This window comes from Myotis brandtii, unplaced genomic scaffold, assembly GCF_000412655.1.
Source record: "Myotis brandtii unplaced genomic scaffold, ASM41265v1 scaffold26, whole genome shotgun sequence".
Taxonomy (NCBI): domain Eukaryota; kingdom Metazoa; phylum Chordata; class Mammalia; order Chiroptera; family Vespertilionidae; genus Myotis; species Myotis brandtii.
In genome coordinates this window covers 3,204,304-3,226,820 of record NW_005359880.1, presented here as the reverse complement: position 1 = coordinate 3,226,820, position 22,517 = coordinate 3,204,304, and the positions used below count along the sequence as shown (strand labels likewise).

Below are 22,517 nucleotides of genomic sequence, written 5' to 3'. Positions count from 1 at the left end.
CGCATCTATTCCAGCCCTTTTGTTCTATGATATGATGGCAATTTAGGAAGGCAAATAACATTTAGAGTCCTGAAGCAAATAATTATGTTCCCTTCATTCCAGGGTACTATTGATTTTAGGAAAGAAGGAAAAGCTTCATTAAATATATTATTTAATGAAATATACATGCTGAATTCACACTTGTTAAACAATTGTTAAATATGTAACTTGGGGTAGAGTTGTAGTAGAAAGGAATTCAAGATCAGGGCACCTGTCTCCCGAGCCAGCTCACTCTACCCCAAGCCTCAGTGGTTCTCAGACTGAACTTTAAAGATAGGTCTTAAAGTCGCCCTGCTTGGTCTGAAAGTATATTGCCACCCTCTCAACTCCCACCTTGGCCATGTGTCCTTCTGCTCCCTGTTCCATTTGACACGATAGTTTTTGTGGTGGGCAGGAGATTGCAAACAGAGCTTCACACCTGGTTTTACTTTAAGACCTTCATTCCCATGGCCAGCCTCCCTTAGCAGCTGCTGCACCCAACCCCACACCACCCGCTCCTGATTCCAGGGTATTTCAATCTCCTTCCAAAAATCCAGAGTCTAGCCCAATGGTTCCAAACATGGTTATTCTTGGTGTCCTATCCCTTGGAAAATCTGATTCCATATACCTGCAGTGAGAGACCTGGGCCATCTGTATTTTAATTCTTCTGGTGATTTTAATGCAGCTGTCCACTTGATCAGTATTATGCAATCAACACCTAATATTTTAGCGCTTTTTAAATTTATTGTGTATATGAACCTCCTGAGGACCTTGTTAAAAGGCAGATTCTGATCCAGAAGGTCTAGGGTGGGCCCTGGAGTCTGCATTTTTAACAAGGGAAGCTTCATTTCTCTTATTTGGCTTAGAAAGCAATTTGGAATGTTTCTCTCTTTGCTATATTTGTGGCAGAAAACCTATCTCACTGACATTAGAACCAGGTTTTAATATTTTATACCCCTGAAAACTACCTACATATTTGGAGAGAAAAGGTATTACCCATGGAGCTGGGAGAAGGGCTTGTGTGCTTGCCTACCCTGCTGTTTCCTTCACCGAACACCATCAGATGGCCTTCATCATCGTGGCTGGGATCTGCCTCTGCCTGTACTTCCTGTTTCTGTGCTTCATGGTATTTCAGGTGTTTCGGAACATCAATGGGAAGCAGTCCAGCCTGCCAGCCATGAGCAAAGTCCGGCGGCTGCACTATGAGGTGAGCAGGTCTCTTGGCTCATTCAGGAAACAGTACTCAGTATCCCCTGCTTGCTGTATAAACACACACACACACACACACACACACACACACACACACACACCCCACCCCACCCCACCCTACACCTGGAGATTGGAAGCCTTTATTTCAAATACACATACACATTGAGAGATTTATGTGTACTAGAGGATCTCTGGGAAAAATAAGAGGCTAAATCCTACGCCGAGAGGCATGTAGCTGGACTATCTAAATTTTGGAGTTTTCTGAGGGTATAAAGGTATTTCTGTCCCCAGTGAGGAGTAAACTTGTCCCACAGGTTCTTCGGCTTTGAGGTGGAATGTAGGTACATGCTCAGTGGGAGATTTGAGTTTGATAGACTTGGGATTTGGCTTGGGGTGAGGCATTAGTTAAGGTTCCCTGGCTGAGAATCAGCCTTAAGACTGGGTGGGGTTCAGCCCAGGCGATCTGATTTGCAGACTCAAGGAAGCCACAGTTCCCCCTGAAATATCCAGCAGGTGCTCAGATAGAGTTCAGTGATCTCTGTTTATAGATTATGTGCCTCATTCAAGAGAAACACTCAAATCTCTAATGTGAGTAACACGTTCTTGATTTCTCAAGGATCCCTTTGGGCTCACGCCCAAGTGGCTGAGCTTAGAGACATGGACCTAATTCCTCTCTGAAGAGAGAAACAGAAACGGCAGAACCACAGGGTTCCCATATGCAGTAGATCTGCAGAGGCGTCCCTTCCCAAAACACAGGTTCCCTTCAACCCTGCTCTCAGAAACCAGGGGCACTTCTAAAGCTTTGCCTGTCTCTAGAGCTAGAGTGACACATGAAAAAACTCAACCGAGTCCACTTGATGTTGATTAATATGCACGTTTCTTTTTGTTCACTGGAGCAGAATTTTATTTCCACTGCAAAAAAAACAACAACTTGGATTTGGTAACTTTGAACCCTTGCAGAGAAGCATAACCAGCTTAGCAGGGAAATTAGCAGCCTCATGATGTGCTGTGAATATAATTTCCCAGGCTCTGGTATTACTGTTTCATGAGAGATAAGCACATAGGAAATATTTGGCCCAAGACATTTTTTTTCCCTCTGCAGGAGAAAGGTTACTATGTGAAATTATTTCACTATCGCTCTTAGGGATTTGGTTTTATAGATTTCTTTAAAATTCGCTTTTTAGAGATTTATATATTGAGATAAGGATTGATAGTAGCTGGTGGAATGTTAAACCACTCTTTCTCTCTCCTAATAGGGGCTGATTTTCAGGTTCAAGTTCCTCATGCTTATCACCTTGGCCTGTGCTGCCATGACCATCATCTTCTTCATTGTTAGTCAGGTAAGTGGACCCTAAGAGGTCAGGGTGAGACTGTCCCTGGAGAGGCGCTTCTACTCTGCACAGAGAATTCTGCCCAGCTACTGGGAAAGGAGCAGGGAAGCTCTCATGCTTGGCAGCAGAGCAAGCCATATTTTCTAGGCTTCTTTCTGGGTCTTGTCATTATCTGGCCAGAAGTGGACTGAATTTTCCCTTTCAGTACAGGGGGAGGAACAATTGCTAAGTAAATTAACAGCCTGCAGCCATATTGAAGAGCACTTGTTTCATTTACTTCAGAGAATAAACTTTTCAAGCCCTGTAGCAGAACACCAGCAAGCAAGTATTAATTTGATTTGATCCTTATCTAGCATTAGCGTAGATCCTTTTATAGGCCATCAGCCATTCTTTTTAATAATTCTATTGCCACTTAAACATGAAATGAAATTCAAAAGTCCCCTTATCTCTACTGGTTATTTCCAAATCTCAACATTTTGCTGTGCTTCAAAATCTTAATGCGAATTATTTTTAAATATTGGTATCTTGTTTTTGGAAGTTACTATTTACATCTAAAGTATTATGTATCTTTCATTCATCTGAACTTCACAGAAATCCTATGGGTAGGATTTGTTATCCCAGTTTGCTAGAATATGAAATCTAGTGGCTGTAGAGACATATCTTACCTAATAATAGACTAACATGAAAATTGACCGCCCCTCCACTACGCTCACCAGCCAATCAGGAGAGTATGCAAATTAACCCAACAAAGATGGTTAATTTGCATATGTAGGCACGAAGTGGCGGAGCGAAGACTGAAGGCTCCGGCCAGAGCGAAGGCCTGGGTCCCAGGTGCCGGAGGAAAACTGGTGCCGGCAGCCAGGGGAAGGGAAGGCCTATTGCACGAAACTCTTCATGCAATGGGCCTCTAGTCCTATTTATAATGTTTTCGTGCAAATTAACCCAACAAAGATGGTTAATTTGCATATGTAGGCACGAAGTGGCGGAGCGAAGACTGAAGGCTCCGGCCAGAGCGAAGGCCTGGGTCCCAGGTGCCGGAGGAAAACTGGTGCCGGCAGCCAGGGGAAGGGAAGGCCTATTGCACGAATCTCTTCGTGCAATGGGCCTCTAGTCCTATTTATAATGTTTTCCACTTGGGTGGGACTATGGATGGATTACTTAAAAGTTCTAGGTTCAATTTTCTTATCTGTTAAATGGATGTAATAATAGAACACTGTAGAAGGTGGCTATAAGGATCCCATGAACTAATGTTTGCAAAATGCAGGTGTTGTGAGCATGCAGGCGTACCTTATGAATAGCAAAAAGTGTGAATGTTGTGCTAAAGGACCTAGACTAAGTTAGGGACCAGAACCCAGACCTTTTGACTATTTTTTTTTTTACCAGCTCCTCTGCCATCCCTGTATTTGGCCAAAATTGAAAATGTTAGGCATGCTCACAGAGCCTTAGGGCAAGACTTGCCCCGTTCTGCTAGCAAGTTTCCTTCCAGTACAGGGGTTCCTAACTTTTTGTGCCATGAACCCCTTGGGTACACTGGTGAAAGCTATGGACCTCTTCTTTGAACGTTTTTAAATGAGTAAACTAAAAAGCTTTGATTTTCAAAGGGAGTCAGATAGATAGATGATATATATGTGCAACTATACATAACTATAAGTGTAATTGATATGAAAATATGATTTCTATTGGTAACAAAATTATAGGCAGTGCTTCTATTATGGGGGTTTGTTTTCTCTAGTCATAATTGAAAGAAACAGTAACTTTCAATTAGAGACTGGTGAAAACAAAGATAGCATATTTTTCTCATTTCAGTTCATATACCCTTTGAATTCCATTAAGGACACCAAGTTAGGAGTCCCTAGAGTTCTGTTGGCCATGCCCACTGGGCAGTGTTAGTGTTGCTCCTGAAGGCTGAAGTGAATGTGGGGGGAAATAACGAATATATACATATATATCTTCATAAGATCTGTTCACCACATCTGCTGTGACCTACAACAGTGCTGTGCTTGTATCAGACTGTTTGTTTATAAAACCTTGGAAACTTCATTCTCCACTCCTGATGCAGTAAAAATATTTCAAATTCTGAGTGAGTTTTTTATTCACCTAACTGAGGCTCAAACAAGTTGTGTGGGAGGCCCGACTTATCCCTTGGCTGAGTCCCTCGTGTGACCAAAATGCTTTGCAGCCCTGCAGTGCCTTGGTCATGTGCTTGTTAATACAGCCAGTTCTGCCAGCCTGAGAGAGCAGCGTGCACCGCTTGGAGATCCGGAACCTCACGTAAGATGAGCTGAGAAATAAAAGGCAGTACCAAGATATGCTCCCAGGACGGGCACATTTGGTTCTAACACATGCTCCTGCCACTTTAGAAAGCTGCAGTCAGTCTCCCATAGCCCCACCCCCTTCCTCTCTTGTCTCTGCAGAGTCCCTGCTCCCTGAAGTCAAGAAGGGACATTGGGCTGATGTTTAAGGCGGTTATATGTTGTCCGAATTTAACCTTGTACATGTTTAATGACTGCACCTTTTTAGAGCAAAGGAGGTCAGTCTTCCAAGGAGCAGAGTCTGTGGCTTTTCTCTTAAGAAAAAGATTAATATTCCATCGCCCCAGTATTTTCTAACACAGCTCCAGCCTGTGGCTGGCTTTTTATATCTGCTGTGACAGTCGGTCCAGAGTGGATTTGAACTCTAAGGGGGTAGCAATGAGGTCTTTTGGATTCCATTAGCTGCTCACATTCCTCCTGCTGGGTGGCTTTTTTATAAAGGTTTATTTATAGATTTAAGACGTTTTCAGGCATAACTCTCAGTGTCCCAGGTACTGTATTAATATAGTGATCAGAGGATTTATTTTTTAATGTCATGTTGGAATGTTTCAGCAATGAGCTCACCTGAAAGAAAATCTACTGGGTAACTTTTTGAAATAGATCCCAGCCTTAGGTAAAAGGAATGTATTAAAACTTCCATTATACACTCGGGCTTGCTGGGAGAGCTTGCATTTAAGCCCCTGAAATATAATGCGAGGGGTTCTCGCCAGGACATTGAAGCTGGAGGCTAGGAATGAAAGGCCGACGGAAGCTGTGGAATGCAGTGACCTTGAGGCTTTGTAGCTGGGCACTGAGGTGCAGTCTTTTAACGCCTGCCATTTTAATGGCCTCAGTCCTAGCAACCGAGAGATGGCACATCACAGTGTGGTATTTTAGCCCCTTCCCTCTGGAAAAGAAAGAGGCGTTCCATTTAGGGGTGACAAGCAGTAGGGAACAGAAGTGCAATGCAGGGGAGAAGGTCACCAACCTTCACTAAGGGAACCCCCAGGTGCCTGACACGCAGGTCAAGCCATGAGCAGCAAACTCCCAGAGAGCCTGTCCCCAGTTCTTCTTCTTTTGTTTGTGTGATCACTTCATTCTGTTACTTGCAGAGGAAATGTTTCCAGTAAGAGAGCCTGCGTCTGGGATTTGGAAATCTTGTTGTGAAGTGGAATGCTGGTTGTCAAGACTACTGGGTGTAAAGGATTTGACCTTCACTTGGCTCTAGGAGTATAATTGGGTGGTTTCACACAAAAGTAAATTGTTCAAATGTTAAATCAGGAAAAGCAGGAACCTTTAGAAAGAGGATGTATACAGAGGGGAGATGATTTTCTCTTTTTGTTTTTTGTTGGGGCTACCTGATTTTTCTCCCCGAAAGTTAAAGCAGGGTGACTGTCACCTCTCTGCGTTGGCATTAATGAGACTTTTGGATTTACAAGGCTGCTCTGTGGAGGCTGCTGATTGTGGTGCATGGTGGTGGGAATGTGTTCAGAGCCCAGGATGGCTCAGGCATGAATAATTGAGGGAGGAGAGGGGAAAACACAATCGAGTCCCCAACAGCAGAGTGACACTGTATACAATTTATTTATGCAAATTCAATTCTTTGCCCTCAGCAGGAAATAACACATTTAGAGATTACAAATTAAGTAGTATGGGTAATTCTGCAACTCTATCTTGACGTGCATGTGTCTTGAAGCAAACGTGAGAGTTGCGCATGAAAATGCTATTTCCTCAGCTCCTGTGGGCCCCTCCGAGTATGAGCATGTCATTTGAGTGGTTCTGCTATAAAATTGTATTTTGCATATACATCCAATTTATTATATGCCATGCATTATATCTAGGATATATAGTGCATATGTTTTACTGTACAGATTTGAATAATCACACCTGAGTGTACATATACTAATTAACCAGTGTGCATCATGGCCAATTAAGTGAATTTTCAAAAGAAATTTGACCTTATACAATAGTTGCCTCATAATTTAGCTTAAGAGACCCACCCCTGTTTAAGATAATATTCCTACTCTAGTGTTGTATAATGGCTAAGTAGATCTTCTTTTGGAGTCAGAGCAAGGACTTTCTGGCTGAGCCGTTTTAGGCAAGACATTCTGTGTCACAGTTTACCCAGGTGTTGAATAGAAATTTTAACCACCTATTTCATAGATTTGTTATTGAAACAAATACCTTCCATGTAAAATTCTTAGTGTACTTCCTGACAAACCACTAGCATTAAATAAATGTTAACTATTCTTATCCTTGCTATTATTTTTTAAAATCTTAGCTTTGCTAATACCTATTAACTATTTTTTTAAATTGACCTAAAAGGATGCAATAGGCATAAATGTTTCAATGAAATAACACTTATTACCTATTGACCTCTTACTTTTAAGTGCAATTATTGGGATTTGTGAAGGACTGCGGTATATTCTTCTGACTCTTCAGTCAGATATTTCCTAAGCGTGACTGTTTCTATCCCCCTTTCCATGTTTCTGCACATCCCTATCCTTTTGCCCATATTCCTTCAACAAACATCTGTCTGTTGAGCACCATTGTGTACCAGGCACACAAGTGGGTGTTTTTTTTAAATCCATCATGCCAACCCCAGCAAGAATCAACTTCAGCAGAATTGTCAATCCTGAGTATTTCCAGCTTATGCCACAGGAAGTAGGCTCTCTGACAGGTCCCCTATCTTAATAGAGTAGAAGAGGATAAGAAGTGTTTGACCCTGTTTTACCTGTACTTCTCCCAGCCTAGCCACCCCTCCTTAATCGCATAGAGAGGAGCTCCCTTTGCAAGGACAGCAGGTACATGTGGTGTTTGACCCTGTTTTACCTGTACTTCTCCCAGCCTAGCCGCCCCTCCCTTTGCAAGGACAGCCGGTACATGTGGTATATGCTACATGGTTCCGGAAACTATCTTAAGGCTTCCTCTCCCCTTCCATTAAAAAATTATCTTAAGTATCTCTAAGTACTATGACTCTTATAAAGTTAGGCTATTCTGTACTTAAAAATAAGAAAAAGTGACATTTGGAGACCTTTCTACAAAGTAAGCCCTAAATAGCTTGAATGTTGGTGCATTGCTCCAAAATCAGTAATGGTTAAGAAATCCTTCTTTGGCCAAAACCTTTCTGAGCACGTCATATAAAATGAATTATTTCCCCCAAATAAATAAGAGTTCATGGTGGTGGTTTGTTTCACAGAAATGAAAAAAATTATATATCGCCAATGTCAAATTAAAACTGGTAAAGTCTGTAATCACTTAATCTGGTTACAGGAAGAAATACCTGTCATTACAGCTGTGCTATGCCTGGGGCCCTAGTGCCGTGGTCGGCAAACCGCAGCTCTCGAGCCACATGCGGCTCTTTGGCCCCTTCAGTGTGGCTCTTCCACAAAATACCACATGCGGGCGCGCACATACAGTGCGATTGAAACTTCGTGGCCCATGCGCAGAAGTCGGTATTTTGTGGAAGAGCTGGTATTTTGTGGAAGAGCCACACTGAAGGGGCCAAAGAGCCGCATGTGGCTCGAGAGCCGCAGTTTGCCGACCACTGCCCTAGTGGATTATGGGTTATAAAGAGGGCACCAAAGGAATATAGACCCACGGCTTCAAAAACAGGAGGTGAAATCAACCTGTTTGTTAGTCATTAGTAGTTAGATATGGCTTGCCCTCTTACACTTTAGCTCTTAGAAGAAGGGGCTCTTTAGGGATAGCTTATACAACCTCGCCTCATTAAACTATCACAGGAATATATGTCCAATACTTTCTTTTACTCCCATGTAAGATTTCCTGTGGCAGGCAGAAGCGGTCAAAATCATTTCATTGATCTCACAAATCACCAGTCATTCACCTCAACAGTTCTGTTGACAATTCTTCGTATAACCCATATGTCATCAGACAGCTCTTAAAACAATTACCAAGTCATTAACATAGACAAAAGCAGCCTCAAAACATTCTTGCAGGATTGTAAAGCACATGAAAGCTCATAATTACTTTTGTGAGTGACCTACAAAGAGAGGCAGGATATAAAAAAGATTTATTGAGTGTTTACTGCATGCCAGGAAATTTCTAGAAATATTTTTACTTAATTCTCCTCAGTAACCCTGCAAGTTCTTCTTTTGCACTGATGGAAACTAAAGTCCAGAGTCTTAGTCTTTACTTCTCTTACATTAAACAGAGTACATGGTGGAGGCTGGATTTGGATCCAGATCTCGGCCGTGCTTCCCCTCACCGCCCCTCTAGGGAAAACTCCCTCTGAGGATTCACTTGCCTTCTCTGAGCCCCAAGGCACATCAGGGACTGAAGATATGGCAGTAAACGAACCAGAGCTGGCCTCTGTCTGTGGTCAGTTTACAGCAAGCTGGGAAGACATACCAGAGGAGGAGTTGTACTTGTGGATAAGGGTTAGGCTCAATCATAGTTTCTTTAAGTGAGGGATAATGGTGTGCTGCTGTTTTAGGAAGAGACACTTCCCAGGTGATTCTGGTGTGCAGCCAAACGACAAGCAGACTTTGTGCCCGACACATATAGTAAGCCCTTAATTAATATGTTCAGAGTGTGATTCAGATAAAAAACTGGAGTCCTACATCGCCCTACACTTTTCCCACGTGTAGAAGAGACTTGGTTTTTGTGTTGGTTGGTTCCCGTGTTGGTGTTGTGTTTCTTCTCGGCTCTAATTCCGTGTCACTGTCTTCTCTCCACAGGTGACCGAAGGCCATTGGAAGTGGGGTGGTGTCACAGTCCAGGTGAACAGTGCCTTTTTCACAGGCATCTATGGGATGTGGAATCTGTACGTCTTTGCTTTGATGTTCCTGTACGCACCATCCCATAAGAACTACGGGGATGACCAGTCTAATGGTGAGTGCCAGACTCTTTAGTGTAATTTTATTTAGGATAAGTAGGCTTCTGTCTCTACAAGACTTAAGGCTAGCAAAGGCTCTGGCTTTCCCAAACTTTCCCTCCTCTGAGTGAGAGTGAGCACCCTAAGGACTGCAGAACCATAAGACAAAAAGCCAGCACAAGGCAAATACTTCTTTAAGTTCTCATTTTCAAAAATACCTTGAAAATACATTGGGAATATTATATTCTAGTCTAAAACATGTCCCAGTGTTAGTACAAAAATTAAATTTGCTTTCCTCAATTTTTTATTTTTATTTATTTTTTGCAAAATTGACTGTTGAAAAGTATACCACATTCACTTCACTCTTCTGGTATGAGAAGCGTGATCCTAAGATATCTGGTGGAGTGGGACTGGGCCCTGGGCGTTGAAGAGGGAGCTGGCTTCATTTTTCTCCTGCTCACTTTTTCTGCAAGGCTGTTGACATGTGTCCAAACTAATAGCTATTCACCAGACCCCACAGCCTGTTTCTCCTTAAGTACTGGTATTGCTGTCTCTGATGTTGATGCTGCAAGAGCCTTAGAGAACTTAGCCAGTCTGGTCATTTTATAGATGAGGAAACTGAGGCCCATAGAAGGGAAGGGCTTGCCTGAGGTTTCTCAACCAGCCACGGCAGAAACAAATGAATATTACTGTCTATGGCAGAGCTGTTAACTTGGAATTCGTGGCCTGGTACACATCTGTCCTGATAGCTCATTTTTTCTTGGGATGCTTGATTTATTGTTTCATTCCACACTTATTCTTTCATCTTTTTCCCACTTGCTTTACCCAAGCCACGTACTTGCTATTACCCAAATATAAGAAGCTCTTCCTCAAATCAGAACCAGTACCCTCCACTCTGCACCAGAGCAGAGACCAGAGTTCAAGGTCTGCCTGTCCACCATGGCACCAGGGGTTGGCCTTGCTCATAGGAAGTGCTCAGTGAGTGTGTGGTGAATGAATAGATTTATATCCTGCCTTCATCTGGGCGTAACAAAACCCTACCTATCTCTTAGGCTTATTCAAAATGCTTCTTCCTTCTTGAAACCTTTTCTTGATCACACCAGTTGGAGTTCAGCAAATTAGATTCAGTAGAATATTGTTGCTGTGGGATGTTAATAGTCAAATACATTTGATAATCATTGGGTTTTTAATCAGCATCAGTGGGGTTTTTACTAAAAGACATCTTAATGCCTTTAGCACATTAATATGTACTGTAAGTCATTTAAAATGGGTGGGGGGTAACAGCATTTCCCCAAGTGATTACATCATTTCGTCCTGGAACCCTAATTCTAGGCTGTGTATTTTCTGGAACTGGCGTCCTAGGGAAGAAGCCTGGGGAACAAGGTTACGCTTCTCACACGACACTCACTGTGCAGCTGTGCATGAGCTCGCCTGGCCCTTCTCACTCCTGTTGGAACACTAACTCCTTAAGGGCGAGGACTGGTTAAGGTGCTTTGAAAATGTCGAGTGAATTAATGCTTTAGAAATAAGAGTTCTGAATTAGCTTTCATATTTCACAGATGAGCGATCTTGAAAGTGGGGTTAAAGGAGGTGGATGGTGACATGAGAAATGGGGCGAGGAGGGGAGGCCTCTGTGCTGAGGGTCAGCGGTAGAGGAATGGTCTCAACCAGCATCTGTCTCCGGCACTACACCTGCCACTCTGTGCAAGAGCATCCTAGACCTCAGGCCTGCCTTCCTTCCTGGTCCTCAACTTCATGTCACACTCAGTATCAGGTTTACCTTTGGCCATGGGTCCTGGGCAAGAATAAAGACTTTAAAAAAAATTATTGTTGTCACTATTACAGATATCCCCCATTTCCCTCCTCTTTGCCCACCTCCACCCAGCTCCCGCCCACCCCCCTCTCCTAGTCTTCACCGCACTGTTGTCTGTGTCCATGGGATATGCATATATGTTCTTTGCTAATCTCTTCACCTTCTTTTACCCAGACCCTCCCACACCCGTCCCCTTTGACATTCGTCAAGTCTGTGCCATGAATCCATGCCTCTGGTTCTATTTGGTTCATCAGTACCTTTCGACTTACCTGCCCAGCTGCCCAACTCTGGGTTTGATTGACTTCCTCTCTAGAAAGCTTGGGAGCTAGGCAGCATTCACTTCCCGCAGCTTCCTTTCCACTGCGACCAACTCTGTTTTACTCTATGCATGGCCTGTGGAAGCATGCAGCCTCTCCAACAGGGGGCCTCCACAGCGCCCGCAGGAAGGCATTCCGGGCTTGTGAACAAGAATCTTGATTTCATGTCATGGACATCCTGTTGGACTTTGGCACAAAGCACATGGGCCTGTTCTTGACTTGAGAATATTAAGCAGGAATCCAAAAGATGGAGCCTCCTGCCTTCCGGGGAAATTCCACATAAAAGCAATGGCTGGACTTCCCAGGATGTGGGAACGCTCATTCGAATGGGTAGGAATTATGGAGTGCTGACCTGTGCTTCATGAACACACACTGTGCTGGTTGTTTTTGCTCTATGGCTGTTGGCAAACTGCTTCACTCCCCTGTGCATCACTTCTCCCGATTGTAAGTGATTTCCCGGAGTCTCATGGAACCATGAAATTCTATGGTTTTCTTTCTTCCTGATAGCAAGGAAGGGGCAGAGGAGCACCTCCTGTCATAAAGTCGCAGCCCAGGGCGTGATTCTGTCACAGGTAAGGGGTCTCCAAACACCGGTGAGACTTTGCCCAGCTCTGGCACTCTCAGGCACATGGGAGGCCAGAGCTGGAGCCACCCCTGCAGAGACAGCATGGCTGCCTGCCCCCTGCAGGGCCAGGTGGCTGAATTGCAGCCAGGTGTTAGGCAGCTCCCAGTAGGACTTCTTTCCCTGCATGACGGCTGCCCTCCTGGGCTTGCAGCCTTGCAGTTGAGAATAGCACTTGATCTTTTTCTCATCTTATGTTTGTTGTTGTTGAAGACAGCTTGAACTGCAATTTCACAGAGCTCAAAAGCTAGTTCTCGGCCCTGGCCGAGTAGCTCAGTTGGTTAGAGTGTCATCCTGATATGCCAAGGTTGTGGGTTCGATCTCTGCTCAGGGCACATACAAGAATCAACCAATGAATGCACAGATTAGTGGAGCAACAAATCGATATTTCTCTCTTATTCTCTCTCTCTCTCTCTCAAATCAATTTTAAAAAATAAAAAAAGCTAGTTCTTAAGAGGAGGTCACCTCCCCTGAATCTTTTACCAAGTGGTGTTTGCAAATGCTCATGGTTGTTTTAGATTGTCTGGGACATGCCACTGGCATTTAGTGACCGGGTTCTAGGTATGTTCAATGTCCTGCATTGAGCGAAGCAGTTCCTTGAGTGAAGAACTGTCCTGCCTCTAATGTAACAGGGCCCCTGTTGAGAAACATCCTCCAAGCAGTTTAGTGGGCAGACCCTTTTGAGACCCTGTCTGATCATAAACACAAAGGAGACACCATTTAGCAGGTCTGCGGTGGTGACATGATCAACTGTGACTTCAGGGCAGCCCATGAGCCCTGGGCAGCTGTTGGCACCCTTGTCCCTCATGGTGCTGTGAGCTGAGCCCCTGGCAGCTGGTGGCACCCTTGTCCCGCATGGTGCTGTGACTGTGCCCCTGGCAGCTGGTGGCACCCTGTCCCGCATGGTGCTGTGTCTGTGCCACTGGCAGCTGGTGGCACCCTTGTCCCGCATGGTGCTGTGAGCTGAGCGTTGGAAGAGGCTCTCCATGTTGGGTTCTCTGATCATTTTTCTTCTCTGCTCCTTTCACTTTTCATCTCTTCATCTGCCGCCAAGCCACACTCTGTAGCCTAGGAATTATGGTGTCTTTGCCAAGATTTTGGAGCTCCTTTGAAAGAGCTGGTTTGGAATGTTACATGGAAACCTAGAAAATGAACACTGAGGGTGATATACTGTAGTTTTAAATTCTCTGGATGACATTTCTTTTCCCCCCCACCCCAGCTTATTCATGCTCCTTTCCCTTTCTCTTGGAAAGTTTTTATTTTTAAATTGGCTTGGACTGCTCTCCCTACCCCTTGCTTTTATGGTCCAGAGCCAAAACTTCAGCTCTCTCTTGCTGTGGAGAATGAATCACAGGTGTGCCATGCTTCTTGCCTGCATGAGGTGGATCCTGGATAGGCCTCTGGAAAAAGATAGACCTCTGCCAAAGAAAGAACCTTGGAGAAGGGCTGTTTTGTTTGGGAGGTGGAGAAGGATGCCGAGAAGTGACAAGAGGAAGTGGGAGCAGAGAGCATAGACGTTTGCTTCTCCCTTTTGGTCAGGGAATGGACAGAGGAACAAAGTGGACAGCAGGTGCAAGCGAGGGTCAGTTTCCAAAGAGCATTTTCTCTCATATATTTGTTTGCCTTTTATTGCTTGCGTCCAGTGGCCCTTAGAAATGAACCACTGAGCACCTCAGTATCAGCACTGTGCTGGGTGAGATAAGGTGGTGTGATGTAAAGCCCACAGACAGTCCTTGTTCCCAGAGAGCTAGACGTTTGGGATGGGAGACAAGACTTCCACAGCTGCCTCCTGAAACACGGGTGCGGCAGGACAGCGCCCAGCCAGCACGTTCTCGTGTCTTCAGTGGCTGGTTGGTGCTGCAGGCATGTGGAGCTCTGACTTCCTTCTTGTTGGTTGACTTACCTCAGTGCAGTGGTAAGTCATGCATGGTTTTGCATATGTGTGCGCGCCTGTGTGCATGGATATGTTTATATCATCATTTTGTGTGTGTACATGTACACATAAATATGCATGTGTTTTTTTTTTTACTTTAACAAAGGTATTTTAGACCTCGTTCTTGCAAGGACCACTCACGTTTTCTGCTCTGCTCTTGCTGCCTTTTCATTAAAATCGTTCTTTTTTCCTGTTCCCATACCAATCTGTGAGTCACTATGGATATCTTCGTAGGCGGAAACAGATTTCAGCTGATGCTGGTCAGCCCTTAGCTTGGAGGGAGGGCACGGTCTCCCAGGGATACGACATGAAGGCCCTGTACACACAGCCAACCATCCCAACTCCCTGCCACCAATTCACGTGGGGAAAGGCTGGTGCTGCTTAAGAAGTCCGACAATTCTTAATGACCACTTTCATTTTTATATTCTTTCGTCTAGAGAATTCTTGTCAGAAGGCTTTAAAAAAAAGGAGAAACGGGATTCCTGACTGGATGATGATGAAGGGACCAGGAGACACTCTAGTAGCTTTCTGTGTCTACTCACACTGAAAGTCTTCTGTCTGACACCCTCAGGCTGCCAGAACCACGGCAGCAGCCAGGTCCCAGGTCCTGGTGGCTGGCTACCCCACTGTGGCCGTTTTACTTCCGGAAGCCTCTAAGGTCTCATGCTGCTGGGTCCACAGGGAAGGTGGCTTTGGCTTTCATTGCCTCAGTAAATGTTTGGTTTGAGTCATGAGGGTATTTTAGACCTCGTTCTTGCAAGGACCACTCACGTTTTCTGCTCTGCTCTTGCTGCCTTTTCATTAAAATCGTTCTTTTTTCCTGTTCCCATACCAATCTGTGAGTCACTATGGATATCTTCGTAGGCGGAAACAGATTTCAGCTGATGCTGGTCAGCCCTTAGCTTGGAGGGAGGGCACGGTCTCCCAGGGATACGACATGAAGGCCCTGTACACACAGCCAACCATCCCAACTCCCTGCCACCAATTCACGTGGGGAAAGGCTGGTGCTGCTTAAGAAGTCCGACAATTCTTAATGACCACTTTCATTTTTATATTCTTTCGTCTAGAGAATTCTTGTCAGAAGGCTTTAAAAAAAAGGAGAAACGGGATTCCTGACTGGATGATGATGAAGGGACCAGGAGACACGCTAGTTGCCCACTGGTTTCTTTCTGTGTCTACTCACACAGAATGTGTTCTGTCTGACACCCTCGGGCTGCCGGAACCACGACAGCGGCCAGGTCCCAGGTCCTGGTGGCTGGCTACCCAGCTGTGGCCGTTTTACTTCCGGAAGCCTCTAAGGTCTCATGCTGCTGGGTCCACAGGGAAGGTGGCTTTGGCTTTCATTGCCTCAGTAAATGTTTGGTTTGAGTCATGAGGCTTCGACAGTGGCTGCCTTTTATTGAGGTCTTTCCTCTGGTTGCCTGTTAGATGACTCACCCTGGCCAGCCCGGCTTCTCCTTGATGTCTAGATGGAATTGGTCTTCCCACCAGGGCGGGACTCAGACTCTGACATGGGCCTCAACAGCCTTTTCCCACTCCCTAGTGACGATGGGAAAGAGGTGACAGACAGGCCATCACCAGCCTCTCCAGCTTCGCCAGCCTCACTCCTCCTGCTCTGCTATTTGCAGTCAGGCACTTTCTGCTCCTGCCTCTCCTGCCCACCAGTGGCCTGATCTTTCCTTACCCAGGCACCTAAAATCACATTTTCTGAGTCTTAAAATGACTAGCACCCCACAATGATAGTAGGTACCTCAGTCACCTGCTTGAGAGGACCTTTCTGCTTCCTAAAGGTATCAGTTGGGCTGGGCTGCTATAACAAATAGCAGCCTAGGTGGCTTAAATAACATAAATCTATTTATTTTCTCATGCTTCTGGAGGCTAGAAGTTCAAGATCAAGTTATCAGCAGGGTTGTTTCTTCCAGGGCTTCTCTTGGCTTATAGGTCTTCTCCCTGTGTCTTCGCATGGTCTTCCCTCTGTGTGTGCCTCTATCCCAGTGGTTCCCAAACTTATTTGGCCTACCGCCCCCTTTCCAGAAAAAATATTACTCAGCCCCTGGAAATTAATTTTTTTTAATTTTAATAGCAGTTACTCATGGCCCCCAAATGCACCTGTGGCCATCACCGCCCCCCTGGATCGCTGCAGCGCCCACCGGGGGGCGGTAGCGCCCACTTTGGGAATCACTGCTCTATCCTAATCTCCTTTTCCTATAAAGACACTGGTCATATTGGATTAGGGCCCATCCCAATGCCTCACATTAACATAATTACCTCCTTAAAGAACCTATCTCTGAATACAATCACATTCTGTGGTACTGGAGGATTAGGGCTTCAACAAATGATTATGGGGTATGGAATACAAGCCAGCCCACTAGGAATCCCACTAGGATTCCACTCAAAACTTCTCGACTTTATTGTGTCCCCTCCATGCACTTGCCTGGAGTTGAGTGTCTGGAGGTGGGTAGGAAATACCACACCCCGAGCCTGGTATAGGCTATGTTTGATTATTGAAAGGGATTGAGAGATGGCTGGACCCAGGATTCTGAACCCTGTCCCACCAAGACTACTATGCCTCATCCCCCAAGAGGAATCACAAAAGCAGAGTCATCCCACAGCATACCTGTTTACTATGGACCTAGCCATGCGGATAGAACAGGGAGGAGCTAGACTGGGCTGTACCAGACAAATCTTGGTGGTGGTTGTAATGAGCACTTACTATACCAGATCCTGTGCTGCATGTTCACATTCTTTAGAAAAGAAAAAAGAATATTGAGACCTACCATCCACTATTTTATTAACATGCAACATATAGGAAGGACGTAACCTGAGAGTAAACAACAGTCATGTGCATGGAAATAATTTTGCTTTACAAATACTGTACTCACCTTGATTTTCTCATCCTGCTATGAACCAGGGACTTCTAGGGAGTTATCATTTGATAACTTAGCTTTGAAGGTGAATGGAAGGAAGTCAGTGAGGGACTAGGAAAAAATCCCACAGAAAAAAATGAAGTCAATAATGTTACAGAAACACCAAAGCTTTGGAGGAGGACACAGATGGATTGGAATCCTGGCTCTCAAGAAATAAACAGGAGCTCATGGTGTGTGACCTCCCTGGCCCCCATATTTGAGTAATGGGGTGTTAATTTGTCTTAGTGGTTGTGAGGAAAGAATTAGGTGGAACTTATTAATATTAGAAGACCACTGATCTCTTCTAGATTCTGTGAAACAATCTTAGAATTATTCTTCTTTTTATGCTAAAGAAGTCACAGATACACAAATAATTGTCACTTAAAAAAAGCTGCCTGTCTTTAAAAGCTGTGCTTACCATTATGTCATTATAGTTCCATTTATGTAGGTTTCTGGGTCCGTAGTATGCATGTCAGGCAGTTAGAATTAAGCAGCAGCTACCTCTGGCCATGATACCAAAAATATGGGCCCATCAGTAGTCCTTTGAGATGAAATCCTGTGCCAGAGATCCGTCTCATTTCACAGAGGTTAGAAAGAAAGAAGCCTTTGTCTTATTAATTAGCAGAGATGAATTGACATCATAATCAGAAAAAGAGACTTATTGCAAACCGAAGAATTCTCTTCCATCATTTATTCTTTTTCCTTTTATTCCTCCCTCTCCCCCCTCAGTAAGAAACACATCACATTTTTGGAAGGGTTTTTTTGGTCTTGAAAGGGAAGAGTCTTCAAGTGTGTTTGTGCATGGTGCCGCAGAAGCCAAGAGAGGGAGAAGAACAGATGGAGTGAGACCTTGGCAGGAGTGGGGGTCCCTGGAATATGGAGACAAATGGAGGGATCCCCACTCCTGCCATATTACCGCCACCTTCCCACATCCATTCCCTGCAGGGAAAGAGTTGGCCTTTGAGGTACAGTACAACCACAGGTGAATCAGAGATCCACTAGCCAGAGGTGCGTAGATCCGGGTCCTCATCCTAGCTCTGCTGGGAGCAGGCTGCATCCCATAGAGAAATTAATTGCCTACCTGAGCCGCAGTGTCTTCACATCTTATAAGGAAACACAGGGCACGTTAAGCCCCTACTGGTGCATGTGGTAAATGCTCATAGGTAACAGCTCTCCTTACTGTCAGTGCACTGATACTTGGTGCTATAAATTCTCTTTCATCAGACACAAAAGAGCAAAATGAACGTCCTGAACAATCTATCCAAATTACTGTGTATATGTATTTCTGACTGTAACACATTGCATGTGAATTTATGCTTTGCTGGCAGTCTCACTGGCTGTTGGAAACTTGAATATTTACAGTGTCAGCATAGCCTAAAGGTTGAGCACTTGGATGCTGGAGTCTCATAGCTCCCCTTTGAATCTCTATGTATCAACTCGGGCCTTGGGCAAGGTGCTTAGCCTGTCTGTGCCTCAGTTCCTTCATCAGCAGAATGGGAATGATGACAGCAGCACCTCTGTCAAAGGACTGGGACGAAGATCAAATGTATTGATATTTGTAAAGTGTTTAGCACAGTGTCAGGCACATCCTGTAATATAGGTACTTGTGAAATAAAGAAGCCCAAGTAATTTTGGCTGTTTCTTCAAATGATCTGTAGGATCAGATACATTTTCTAGGGCTTGCTAATTGGAATCACATTTTGAGCTTAAAGAATTCCCATCTTTGGTTCAAAACCTGAAGAAAATTGCATCCTGGCATCTATTTCTAAGAAGTGTTCAATGAAAGGGATTCCTTAGGTAAACACTTGGAGGTGCTAAGCGGTTTCCTGGGGTGTCAGGACTCTTTGAAATGCTGAGGACTCTCAGACATGCAGATCCTGAAACTGGCTTTGAACTTTTGATGGCTCTCCCAGATATGCAAATTAAGAACTAGCTTTGACCAAGCAACCTGCGGGGCCACTGTGTGGGGTGACCAAAACAATGGTGTTGTGTACAGAATCCTGGGGGTAGCAGAAAATTCAGTGTATCTCTGGTCCTTCTTCCTTGAGAAGAAAACTCCTAATTGTTCTTAAAAGTACTATACGTAGTACCCTGCCCAGTCGGTTGGTAATAGGCAGGTCTTGTTTGCCTTCACATGGCATAGCCACTTTGTCAATTATTCACAACACGGGTGTGTGTGCCTGCCTTCCCATCACAGGGAGGCTTAGGCCACAGCACAGCCTTCCTTCCTCGGCCCAGCTCCCGGCCCTGCTGTGTGTCTGTTCCGTCACCTGGGGCAGTCACCTTCCCTCCACCCCAGTTTCCTCATCTGTGACGCTGGCATGATCAGCCTCGAGGGCTCTTGTGAGGATAAATACGATCAAGGATAAAGCACTGAGAATAGCGTCAGGCACCAAGTAAGCTCTCATTAATGTTAGTAATGACTACAAATTACATAAGCAGTAAGCTGACTCATCTCTCATTCATCTCTCTTCTCTGGGAGACAAAAGTGGATGAAATTACTGCCAAGTTTGAGTGAAAAGGTTGGGCGTGAGCCCTGGTGTTCGTGTCCAGGTTTTCGCTGTCAGCTCAGAATGTGAAAGGGCGGTGGTTACGGAGATGAACCAGCTTTCTTCTCCTTCCTCCTCCAACATGTCTCACCCCAAACCCCTGTTTCAGGTGATCTGAGGGTCCACAATGGGGAAGAACTCCAGCTCACCACCACTATCACCCACGTGGACGGACCCACCGAGATCTACAAGTTGACCCGCAAGGAGGCCCAGGAATAGATGGCGGCAGCACCTGGCTGGGACTGTTCCCCACATCCCAGCCCTTCTGACTGGAGTGTGGAGCACGCCAGCGAGAGCTCACTGCGTGAACCAGCCCTCCACTGCTCCCGTGTCTTAGCTGTGGTTTCTTGGAACAGTGGCGTGGACGTTGTCACTTTACCTTCTGACCACAGCTCTTGGGGGAAGATTCCACAGCCACTAAGGCGTTGTGTATAACAAAACCTCTGGTATGACACATTTTCTGTGATCATTGTTAATTAGTGATGTAGTAACATCTGTAGCAGGTGGTTAGTAAACCTCATGTGTTGGGGGTATACTCCTTGGGGGGATGATGTGGGCCAGATGGGGTCTATATGGAGTGGAATGTTTGACTTCTTTTCCTGTTTTAGATTCTAGGATAGGTTTTTTAACATCCTTTGCAGTCCAAGAGAGGCTGATGTCATAGTTTCTCACTCCTAGTTCGTGACCACTTTTTTTTCCTATTTATATCACCAGGTAGCCTGTTGAGTTAATATTTAAGTTGTCAATAGACATGTGTCCCTCTTTTTTATGGCATACTATAAAATAACTGAATTTCGTGAGACGGTCTATTTCAGCTTTGGAACCAAATCTGTGTATCCAGTACTGACCGAACTGTTGGATGTGGGTTGGGTCTGAAAAGCTTTTTTTACCTCCTGCTTACAATGTGTTTCCTTTTGATAAGATGCTTCAAGCAGCCCCCAGAAGTGTAGATCGGATCAATGAAATAAACCTGTACGTATATGCATATATGTACATGCACACGTCATCCTCCTGCTCAGCCAGGACACACGCATGCAGATTCTTTTCCATGTCAAGTCCATGGGGTGGGGGGAGTGGCTTTATGAGAAATTAAAGTATTTTGCCATCAAATCAAAGTGTTTGGGGGCAGTATCTATTTTTGGAAATAGGATAACCTTTAGTACTGGTGGTTAATCTGCCTCACTGTCGTGTCTGGCTACAAGGGTGGGGAAAATGTGACATGATTTAGAAGCAGATTACCCCCCACACACACACCTATTCCCACTTCCATGAATAGCCTGTTTGATGGTGTTTTAACTCTGCCACTGGAGAGGCAGGCAACGGTATAACAGAGGGAAAGAGCCTGGATCTGAGGTTGAGAAGGCAGTTTCCCATGGAAAGTCTGCCCTTTATGAGTGTGACCTTGTTGATGCCTCCTCACCCACCAACTGGCCTCCATAAACTTTGACTGCTTCGCCGGGTTGCAGCACCTAGTAAGTCAGGTAACGTATATGGAAATGAATTTTAAACGCAAAGGCCATATGAATGTGCTCTTCCTGGAATCAAAAACAACTCCAGGAGCATCCTGCTTTTCAGACACGGATGCCAAGAAGTCTGGATCACATTCTAATTCATCCACTCAGCACCCACCATCCGTCCCCGCCACCCCATCCCCTGATTTGGCTAAAAGCACAGCAAGCAAGGGCAGAAGGAAATACTTTGGCTTTGGCTGTTCTCTCGGGCCTTTTCCTATCCTGGTAAACATCTGACGGTGTATGAATGAATTCACTCCACATCCACTTCTGATCATCCACGGTGGTGCTAGGAATTAAAGGTAGCCCATGCCTCCCCATCTGGAAGGGGAGATGAACATGAACTTAAAACATGGCCAGGGATCTCCAGTCCCAGAGGGAGCAGGGAGAGGTTCTCTCAAAGAAATGGGGAAAGGGCCTGAGATAGACCTTAAAAAAAAAAAAAGATTTTACCAGGGCCAAAAGGCAAAGGGACCAGAAGTACAGGAATCATGGAGGAAGTGAAGATGGAGGCTGTTTAGATTAGTCTGCTCGTCAGGCCTGCCTGGCACCAGGAGTGGAAATAGCAGGAGGTAAACCTGTGCACCTGGGAGGCGGGAGGAGAAGGGTCGTCATGCTGTGGTGAGAGCCATAAGACAGCCTTTGGGTTTTAGAGAAGCGATGTGCTCTGAATTACCTACCGCTGGAGGCTATGGAGGCTGGACACGCCCAGCAAAGAGACCACAGGCCTGCACCTAGGGCAATACTCCAGGATGTGGAGAGGAGGGGACTTGTTTAGGAGGTAAAGCTGGCAGGGCTTGAGTATTCTGAATGTGGGCCTCAGGAAAAGCCAGGGCAGAGTCAAGTTTCAAGCCTGGCTGGGAAGGGAGTGGCAGGGCCCCAACAGAATTAGAGATTCCTGAGTATTCTGAATGTGGGCCTCAGGAAAAGCCAGGGCAGACTCAAGTTTCAAGCCTGGCTGGGAGTGGCAGGGCCCCGACAGAATTAGAAATTCCGGGAGAAGTGTAGGTGGTTGTGTTACTTAAAGGTCTATAAGTAGCAAAAGCCAACTCAAGCAAGCTTTGCCAAAAAAGGGGCCTCACTAGACTTCTTCTAGAATATCTCATGAATCCATGGAACAGCTGAATGACCAGAGAGCTTGGGAACTGGATCAGTTCTAAGGGACCCCTGCACCGGGGAC

General features: G+C 45.2%; 1 protein-coding gene across 1 annotated transcript in view; it reads left to right on the top strand.

The window, feature by feature from the left end:
• WLS (wntless Wnt ligand secretion mediator) overlaps positions 1 to 20,941 on the top strand; it is a 103,737-nt gene extending 82,796 nt beyond the window's left edge. The window contains exons 8-11 of the mRNA XM_005868061.2: positions 1,082 to 1,225; positions 2,484 to 2,567; positions 9,550 to 9,703; positions 19,936 to 20,941. Of these exons, the coding sequence (XP_005868123.1) occupies positions 1,082 to 1,225; positions 2,484 to 2,567; positions 9,550 to 9,703; positions 19,936 to 20,045 (492 nt within the window). The 3' untranslated portion in view covers positions 20,046 to 20,941. The remainder of the gene's footprint in view (positions 1 to 1,081; positions 1,226 to 2,483; positions 2,568 to 9,549; positions 9,704 to 19,935) is intronic.
• The last annotated feature ends 1,576 nt before the right edge of the window (positions 20,942 to 22,517 follow it).